Source organism: Mus caroli, chromosome 4, assembly GCF_900094665.2.
Source record: "Mus caroli chromosome 4, CAROLI_EIJ_v1.1, whole genome shotgun sequence".
Classification (NCBI taxonomy): domain Eukaryota; kingdom Metazoa; phylum Chordata; class Mammalia; order Rodentia; family Muridae; genus Mus; species Mus caroli.
The window spans coordinates 120,074,874-120,084,809 of record NC_034573.1 but is presented as its reverse complement, the minus strand read 5'-3'; the positions used below and the strand labels follow the sequence as shown (position 1 = coordinate 120,084,809).

Here is a 9,936-nt window from a genome sequence, read left to right as displayed (position 1 = left end):
TGGAGCATTTGCTTGTGTTCTAACAGCCCCATGAGGTTAGCACCTTTAGTTTCAATAGGGGAAACTGAGACTCAGAGAAGCAAAGTAGCCTCCCTCATCCTCCCTCTGTCTGTCCTTCTCTTCTTTCTTTCTGAAGGCAGGATCCCATGTAACCCAGGCTGACCTAGATCTGGCTATGCAGCCAAAGATAANTTTGAATTTGTGATTCCTGCCTCCTGAGTGCTGGGTTACAGGCCAGAGCCACCATGCCCAGTTTTATGTGGATCAAACCTAGGACTTCATGAATTCTCTGGAAACACTCTACCGACTCAGCTACATTACCATCCCCCCCCCCGCCCCCGCCTAGTAATTTACCATTCAGCACCCATAGATTGGGCCGAGGTTTTCCGCCAAGATCCAAGGGCATCGGGGAAGACCACCTCTTACTTCCTCTAACAATGACAGTATTTGGGGTCGGTCACACAATGGCCCNGATGAAGTTCAAATCCAGATGTATTTCCAAATCCTCNCTTTGGTTCAGCAGACAATCCTAGCTCAGAGTTGAGTTGGGCTGTGCCCCTGTCGTTGCTGGACTTTCCCCATCTCAACCTCTTTAGGAAATGTCTGGCGCCAGCACCTGTCCCAGGTGAGTCCTAGGAGGCCCCGAGCGTCGCCGGAAAGTGACGAGTCGCTTCGGCAGGTGGGGCGGGGCTGGGGCGGGGATGGGTTTGGGGTGGGGCCAGCCAAGCGCCTGGAGTCCCACCGGATCCGGGATCCGAGGCCGGTGCCCCGAGCCCCGCGCCCCTCACCGCCATGGGGGCCTGTCTGGGGGCCTGCTCCCTGCTCAGCTGCGTGAGTGCCCACCCCGTCCCTGCCGCGGCCCCGCTCACTTTTTCTCTACCTTCTTCCTCCAAGTACTTTCTTCTTTTTGCTTCCTCCAAACTTGCCTTTCTGAGGTCCCACCGGTGCCCTTCTTATCCTCATCCCCCAGCTGCTCCGCTTCGGCCGCGGTGCGCCGGACAGCTGGTGTCGCGGCTCGGGTGACAGCGAGGGAGGGGTGGGGTGCGGCCTGGCGCCTTTGGCGCCGTCACTCCGAGAACCGGGATATTGAGGCCGGCAGCGGGTGCGGGGAGCCCTGCGGCCATTGCACGCTCCCCAGCTCAGAGCGCCCCCAGGATGCGTGGCGCGTCTCTCTCCAGGGCGCGGGACTCTTTGTGTAACTGGTAGGGTCCCGGCCCCGCTGTGCTTACTGTCTTTCTGGCAGAGCGTCCGTCATTCTGTCTGCCCCTGTCGCCTGGCTTAGTCTGTTCTTTTGTGTTTGTCCCGTTCACATCTCCAGGATTCGGGCTCTGTCTGTCTGTCTGAACGTCGTAACCGGCTCCGTTTGCATCCTCTTTCGGCGCGCAGTCCGGCCCGCTCACTCTAGGGCACTCCCCCTGCAAGCGCTGGACCCTTTCCGTCCAGCTCGAGCTGGAAAGGGGATGGGGGTTGGGTAAGAAGGGTGGGCAGGAGCCCCCCCCCCCCATCCCGCTCTTGAGCGAGGTTGGTGTCGGTTGTCACTGACTACCTGTGCCAAACTTTGGATTTGGAAAGATCCAGAAATTGAGGGAGGTTGCGTGTGTCCACCTGGTCGCCACTTTTGGGGACCAGGCCGGTGGCCAGCTCTGTTTTGGGGCAGCAACTAGCACAGGGGAGGGGATCCAGCCGGCCATACCCGACCGGGAGGCCCCCACTTCTCCAGCCCCCTTTCTTTTCCTTCTTCCCCTCATTAAATCTGAGGCTCTTTCAGACAGCTCCCTCCCCTTCTGGCCCCACACAAAGAGGGGCGGAGAGGGGCTCTGGCTGCTGAAGGAAGGTTCGTTCAGGACTTGCATCCTTTGTCCCTGATTTGTGTGCGTGTTAGGAGCGGGTGCCCAGGAGAGAGCTGCGCATTTAGAGGTTTTCTTTGTAGCCATTTTCTGAGAGTTAGCTCAGTCTGGGGAGGCAGTGGCGTGGGTCCCTGGACACAGCTCTTGTCCTCTCTTGGGCCTCTCTTTCCACTGAAGTGAGGTGGGGGGAAGAGAGGGAGAGAGGGAGTGAGGGAGAGAGAGAGAGAGAGAGAGAGAGAGAGAGAGAGAGAGAGAGAGAGAGAGAGAGAGAGAAGCCTGAACAGGAGATCAGAGTAAGGCTATTATTCCTTGCTGATGCTCATACCCCTTCCTGGGACGGGTTTGCTTCCTGGTTAGGGAGGGAGACCTTCCCACTCACAGACCATGATTCCCATCTGGTCTTGCCTGGTTACCCATGTCCTACTGGGAGAGGGGTTGTGAGGGCAGTTCGGCCAATCCTTCTATCTCGATCTCTCCATGCATGAACTGAAGGCCACCACAGTACCTCCTTTGGTATACTCTTGGTGATATGGGCAGATGAAAGGTGGAAACTGCCGCCCAGCTCCTGTGTACAGTGAGTGGGCATTGTGGGAGCTGTTGTCACCCAGGAGGAGACGTAGGTGGAGAATTCCATCCAGAGAACAGAGCCAAGATCTGCTCTGAGTCACCCAGTCTGCAGTCTATGGAGCTGAGGCCAGCCAGGACTGCTCAGACCCTCAGCTTCCTGGGAGTTAACTTTCTCCCCTCAGGTTACACAGTGAAAGCACAGGGGGATTCAGTCGGGTTTAACATCTGAAGGCAGGGAACTGAGAGATGGCTCAGCAGTTCAGAGCACTGGCTGTTGACCCAGAGACCCCAGGGTGGCTTCCCAGCACCCACATGGCAGCTGTAACTCCAGTTCCAAGGGACGAGATGACCTTTCTGATCCCCTTGGGCATTGTGTGCTCGTACTCATACACATAAAAAAAATCTAAAATATAATTTTTAAGAGTCTGAAGCCAGGTGTAGTGATGCATGTCTGCCACCCCAGTATTCAGTATGTAGAGGCAGGGGCTGGAGAGATGGCTCTGAGGTTAAGAGCACTGGCTGCCCTTCCAGAGGTCCTGAGTTTAATTCCCAGCAATTACACAGCAGCTCACAACTTTCTGTCATGGGATCTGATGCCCTTTTCTGGTGTGTCTGAAGACAGTGGCAGTGTACCCACATACATGAAATAAATAAATAAAATCTTAAAAAAAAAAAAAAAGAGCCGGGCAGTGGTGGCGCATGCCTGTAATCCCAGCACTTGGGAGGCAGAGGCAGGTGGATTTCTGAGTTCGAGGCCAGCCTGGTCTATAGAGTGAGTTCCAGGACAGCCAGGGCTATACAGAGAAACCCTGTCTCGAAAAACCAAAAAAAAAAAAAAAAAAGAAAGAATGTAGAGGCAGAAGTTCAAGATCTGCTTCTACTACATAGTGATTGTCAAGCAAGCCTGGGATATATATTCCCCTCTGGAAAAAAAAAATCTCACTCTTGGTCCAGGTGTCTTCTCTCATCCACACCCCCAACCACATTCTGGGGGAGACTTGAAGCTACTTAGTGTCCAACATCTGTGAAGGACCTGCCCCTGGCTTTGTTTCCTCTGACATTTAGTGTGCCAGGTGCTGTACTAAGGTCCAGGATCGTGCTCTCTCACTGACTCTCCATGAAGCCCTCTGGCATTGCTATCCTGTTTTAGAGGTGACCATGCCAACCATGACCACCACTCACTCTATCCTTATTATAGGTCGGCACCCAGGAATGGAGCTACCTCGTGACTCAGGCCCAGCAGTGCAAGAAGGATACTTATTTATTTATAAGTATTTACTTTCCTTGCTGCAACAAAATGCCCAACAAAAGCAACTTAAGGAGGGGAGGGTTTATCTTGGCTCAGGCTGGAGAGGTCTGTCTATTAAGGCAGAACAGACTTTGTAGCAGGAGCTTGTGGTCGCTGGTCACATGGCCCCGGCAGTCAGGAAGTGGAGAGAGATAGATGCTTGTGCTCAGATCTCTTTCTCTTCCTTCAGCCCGGGACCCTAGCCCATGGAATGTTGTTATTCTCATTTACATGGGTCGCCCCACCTTGGTTGACTAATGTAAGATACCCCCTCATTAGACATGCCAGGAGGTTTGTCTCTCTGATTGTTCTATATCCTGTCAAATTGACAATCAACAGTAACTGTCTCTTTGTGTATGTGTGCTTTTGATTAATCTTCACAGATACCCCAGTGATGTGATTGATATTATTTCCATTTCTGGTGGGTTTATGGCTTAGTTGGTAGAATACTTGCCTAGTGTGGATGAAGCCCTGGGTTTAATCTCCAGTATGGCATAAACTGGGCATGATGGTTCACACCTACAATCTTAGCACTTGGGAAATGGAGGCAGGATCCTGCCAGGTGGTGGTGGCGCACACCTTTAATCCCAGCACTTGGGGGGCAGAGGCCGATGGATCCCTGAGTTTGAGGCCAGCCTGGTCTACAGAGTGAGTTCTAGGACAGTGAGAGCTTACACAGAGAAACCCTATCTTGAAAACCCCAAAACTAAAAGTTAAAATTTAAAACGAGTAAAACGAAGGATCCAAGTTTTTGATCATCCTTAGCTTGCATCCTGTGCCTGGGAATCGTCTCGGAGCATCAATCCCCATTTTGATGGTGGAGAAGCTGGATCAGCTAGATTCGATGACTAGGTGGTGCGGGGGCGGGGGGGAGGTACTCTCCTTAATGCCAGCAGCTCCCTGCTTCCATGAAAAGCTGCCCCATGGCATGAAGGTTTTAAAGATTTGTTTATTTGTGTGTGTGAAGGTATGTTCAGGCATATGTGCGCTTGCACACACGTGCACCTACAGAAGCCAGACGAATGTCAGATGTCCTCTCTACCTTTTTCTTTGGGGGGGGGTCTTTCCTTGATCCTGGGGCTCATGCTGTCTTGGCTAGGTTGGACGCCAGCAAGCTCCAGCTATCCTCCTGTCGCCTCTCTGTCCAGAAGCTTGGTTATAGGTGTCTATGAGACCCGTGACTTGTTACGTGGGTTCTGGGATCTGAACTCTGGTCCTCATGTTGGCAGTAAGCACTCTTTTTTTTAAAAAATTATTCATCTTATGTATTCTGTAGCTGTATGCTGTACATTGTCACTGTCGTCAGACACACCAGAAGAGGGCCTCAGATCCCATTACAGATGGTTGTGAGCCACCATGTGGTTGCTGGGATTTGAACTCAGGACGTCTGGAAGAGCAGTCAGTGCTCTTAACCACAGAGCCATCTCTCCAGCCCCTAAAGCAAGCACTCTTACCCACTGAGCTGTTCCTCGGGCCCAGGAGAAGTTCTGATGGAGAGATGGGAGGGCCCCCGGTGTTTCTGGGTGCCTGGGTTGATGGGAGATTTTTGTGTTCTCCTCCTGGCTGTGACCCAGATGTCCACTTCCGCCTGGCATTTGCACTGGACAGGTGAGTCCTGCCTTAGAGGAGGAGATAGGCTGGGCTCACAGAGGACAAGTCACACAGCCTGGACGGCCCGCAGTTTTAGGGAGGGTTGTGCCTTTGAGGGACTGTGCAAGCCTTGGGCTCGAACCCTGGCTTGGCATCTTCCCATCTGCCCACTGTGGGCAGCATATGATCCTCTCCATGTCTATCAGAGGAACAATGGCACCCATTCCTGGTGTAGGAGTTAAACAGGATGGAGAAGAGTGCAGGGACGAATTTTGTATTAAGTTGGCATTTAGCACCCAAGCCATGAAAACCACATGGTGGCGAATTGCTGAAGGCTGCCAATGAGGAAGTGGGAATACCAGAGACACCACAAAGCTCAGAGCTGTCTATATACAGATCCTGAGCTTGACCAAGCTAGTGTCCTGCCCAAGAGCCCATTTCATAGATAAGGACACTGAGTCCAGAGATTGGGAGAGAAAGAGAGGTCAGCTGAAAGAGTTGGCACCAAGCTGGCTCAGGACCCTCCCTGGTGAGGTGTGGGGCCATCCTGCAGTCAGAGGCTGGGGTGGCCTCAGCCAGTGGAAGTGTGGTTTGTGGAGGCTGCTGGGTGTATCCCTGCACCAGTTTTGGCTTATAAATGGTGATGGGATGCATATCATATCATATCATATCATATCATGCAGTGTAATCCCTAACATTGGGATCTTTGATCTTTGTCTTAGTCTTGAAGGAGCTTGTCATTTATCTTAGACAGTCCTTGTTAAATGACCCAGCTCAGGCCAAGTGGCACTGTCAGAGTGAATATTGTCAGCTCTGGTACCTGGTGATAACTGCCACAGCCGCCCTGTCTCCTGATGTCAGTCCTCTCTTCTGGGTGACTCAGAGCAGCCAGTGACTCTCTACACCCCTGCTCCACCATCTGCTTCCTCATTCTGGCACCACAGTTCTGTCACGAAGGATAAATCTGTTGTCATTCTTCCTGGCAGGAGTTCCCATAGCCTTTGAGGGGAAATCCGGCATAAGCTTTAAGGACAGAGTACTGCCCAGTACCACTCCATCTTCTCCTTCTTCTTCTCTTTCTCCTTCTCCAAAAGATTTATTTATTTATTATATGTGAGTACACTGTGGCTGTCTTCAGAACCCAGAAGAGGGCATCAGATCCCATTACAGATGGTTGTGAGCCACCATGTGGTTGCTGGGATTTGAACTCAGGAACTTCAGAAGAGCAGTCAAGGAATGCTCTTAACCACTGAGCCATCTCTCCAGTCCGTGGCTGCTGTTTCTACTGTCTTGTCCTTCCCTTCCCCTCCCTCCTCTTGCTCTTTCTCCCCTCTTTCATGGTACTTTGTTTTCTTGAGACAGGATCTCACGTAACTCAGGCTGGTCTTGAACTCATGTAGTTGAGGATAGCCTTGAACTCATGATCCTCCTGCTCCTGATTCCCAAGTTCTTGGAGGACTCACATGGATTATCGCCTCCAGCTTTGTCTGTTTGCATTGCTGGGTATTGACCTCCAGGGCATCATGCACAAGACATGTGCCCAGTGCCTCTGAGCTATAGTCTTCCTACTCAGCGGGGGCCACAGGTTCAGGGAGATGAAACGGCTTGCCCACCCCACCTTTCCTTTCCTTCCCCCCCTTACTCTTATTTTTTCTCCTTTCTCTTCCCCTCCCACGTCCCTCTTGCTTTTTTTTTCTCTTCTCCCCACTCCTTCAGGGTCTCATGTAGCCCAGGTTAGCCTCAGACTCACAATGTAGCTGAGGATGACCTTAAACATCTGATTCTCCTGTCTCTACCTCTTGAGGACAGGTATGAATCACCTCACCCAGGATCTAAATCAAAGCTTTGTGCAGGTTAGGCACCAAATGAGCTACATCACAGCCCCCAGCTTTGTATTGTGACACAATACACATAAATTCTGCCACTATAGCTGTTATTTCCTTTGAGCCAGAACTCAGTATGTGGCCCTGACTGACCTCAGGCAGAGGGGCTCACAGGGCTCCTGCCTCAGCCTCCCTTGCCTTAATTTTAGCCAGTTTTCTTACAGGTCAAGAACATAGAGTTGTTCACACTGAAGTGCTGCTGTCGCCGGCACCCTCTACAGTGTCTTTTCACCTCCGTAGACGGAAACCCCTATGCATGTTGACTCTTCAGTCTCTGGTCCCCATGCCAGCTCACCGAAACTTCCTCTCAGTGAATTCAGCTGGGTTCCTTATACCATGCGTGTCCTTTGTGCTTGGATTATGTCAACCGGAACTGTGTCCTGCAGGCTGTAGCATGTGTTGGAATTTATTTATTTATTTGTGACACATCTCACCGTGTGGCCCAGGCTGGCCCTGAACGGTCTCTGCCTTCCAAATGCTTGGGTTTACAGGCCTGTACTGCCGCGCTTAGCATTTCCCTTTTAAGAGTTATGTTGACATTCTAGTGGATATCTAGACCAGACTTCATCTGGCCACCCACCCAAGGATGGGGTTGCTCAGCCTGCAGGCAACATGGGGGTGTGTGAGAGAGAGAAGAGAGAGAAAAGAGAGAGGGGAGAGAGAGAGAGAGAGAGAGAGAGAGAGAGAGAGAGAGAGAGAATTGGTTTGAGTGTGGCTTTCAGTTCTTTCAGATATATAGCTAGGAGTGAAAGCCATTTTGTTTTAAATACAACTTAAAACCACCCCCTCCCCCTTGCCCAGTTATCTCTTCTGCCTACTCAGTTCCCTACAAGTGTTTATATTATATTTCACAAACATAAAAACAATAAAGGTTTTAGCCACATTCAGGGTGTGAGTAAGGTCAAGGCTAGCCTGGGTGATTTGGGGCGATCTTATTTCAAAGTTAAAAAAATAAAATTAATGTCTGAAGACACTGCCCAGTAGTTAAGTGTTGGCTTGGCACAAGCTCTAGCTCAGTCTCCAGCACTGCAGAAACAACTCAATTTGTTGAGATAGTGTCCAGTTGATCAGGTTGGCCTCAAACTTACCACATAGCTGACGATGGCCTTGAACTCCCAATCTTCCATCTTCCTGCCTCCGCCATTTTCCTTTCCTTTTTAGTTATGATTTCTCTATGTAGCCCTGGCTGGTTTGGATCTTGATATGTAGACCAGGCTGACTCTACTCACAGAGGTCTGCCTCTTGAGTACCAAGATAAAATGTATCACTAGGCCCTGCAGCAAGAAGACTTCTTGGAATCTGACCGGCCCTAGGGAACTCTCTGCAGTGAGCCCCAGAAAGTGGCTGCCCAGCCTCTGGTGCCTGCACACTGGTGGCAGGGGAGAACTGACCCTCCCCTGAGAAGCCACACAGCTCTGGAGCCAGCTGGGTATGGGTATGCCTAAACCGTTCATCTTCCCTCCTGGTTGTCCCTAAAAACACTTGTAGGGAACAGATGATAATCTAATGTGCTACAGCACACACACACACACACACACACACACACACACACCCCTCCCTACCTGCCCCCATAGTAGAGCAGCCCATTTGTGGGATACCATGATGTATATGACAGGCACCTGGTGGTCAGCCTCCTGCTGTTATTTCGTGCCAGGTACAGCTCCATAGTGTCCTTCCCGTGTTCCTGTGAGCTCATGTGTCTCTCCCTCCTGTTCAGAGGCCAGTGTGTCTGTAGGAAGCAGTTCAAGTGGGAACTGGTCCAGACAGAGCCAGGGTGGGGGGTGCAGATCAAATGGGGTGGACTTGTGTGCTGGAAAGCACTGTGGTGGGCCCGTGTCTCTCTTAACCAGGGCCCTCTGGGTGTGCATAAGTCCCCAGACACACTGAGGTTTCTGGTACCAGGAGCCCCTGGAGGAGCACCTGGGGTTTGAGCGGAAACTGCATCTCACTGGAACCTGGTAGCATGTCTGTTCCAAGTCACAAAGAGAAAGTGTACCAGGCCAGAGGTGGGGCCTAATGGAACCAGGCACCCGAGGTGGGAGGGGTTTGCTCCAGCCGTGCAGGGGTTGTTTGCTTGGCTGTGGAGGTTAGAGATTAATCAGCACTCTCATCTGGGAGCCTTGGGCTGGGCAATGGTGTGTCTCGCCAAAGACCGGCCTCTGGTGGCACAGTCTTCTAGGCTGACTTACAGACCTTGGTCATAGGAAACTTTTTGGGGTGGTGAGAGGGGTGAGCAGGCTGGCGTCAGACACATTATTTAGCTCAGCTAATGGTCCTCTTTCTCAGCTCTCAGGCTCTTGAGTGCTGGGGATTATGGGAGTGCATGGCTGTTTCCTGTATCAATTTCACTTTTTCAGATGGGAAGCGTGCAGTGCGCCCGATGGAGTGCTTTCCTCTGTCCCTACACTTAGCTAACCCTTCCGATCATTTACTTCTGTCTCCCAGCCTCTTGTGCTGTGCCAATGTTGCCCTATGACCTCTGCTAAGCCCTTTAACCTCTGACCTCATCAGATGAGACATCACTCAGGCTTACCCCAAAATGGCTGTAGCTAGGAGGTGGGGCTTCAGGGAACAACTGGAAGGCGTGGCCGGAAGTTGCCGGAAGGGTGGGGCCAGTGTCTGAGAACAGTTTTGTGCCGCATTTGGCATCCTTGTTGCAATGGCTTTGTAAGTGACAGAGAGCCGGGCGTGGTGGCGCACGCCTTTAATCCCAGCACTCGGGAGGCAGAGGCAGGTGGATTTCTGAGTTCGAGGCCAGCCT

General features: G+C 51.7%; 1 protein-coding gene across 1 annotated transcript in view; it reads left to right on the top strand.

The window, feature by feature from the left end:
* The first annotated feature begins 711 nt into the window (after positions 1–711).
* Serinc2 (serine incorporator 2) overlaps positions 712–9,936 on the top strand; it is a 22,978-nt gene continuing 13,753 nt past the window's right edge. The window contains exon 1 of the mRNA XM_021160306.1: positions 712–831. Coding sequence (XP_021015965.1) covers positions 793–831 — 39 coding nt within the window. The 5' untranslated portion in view covers positions 712–792. The remainder of the gene's footprint in view (positions 832–9,936) is intronic.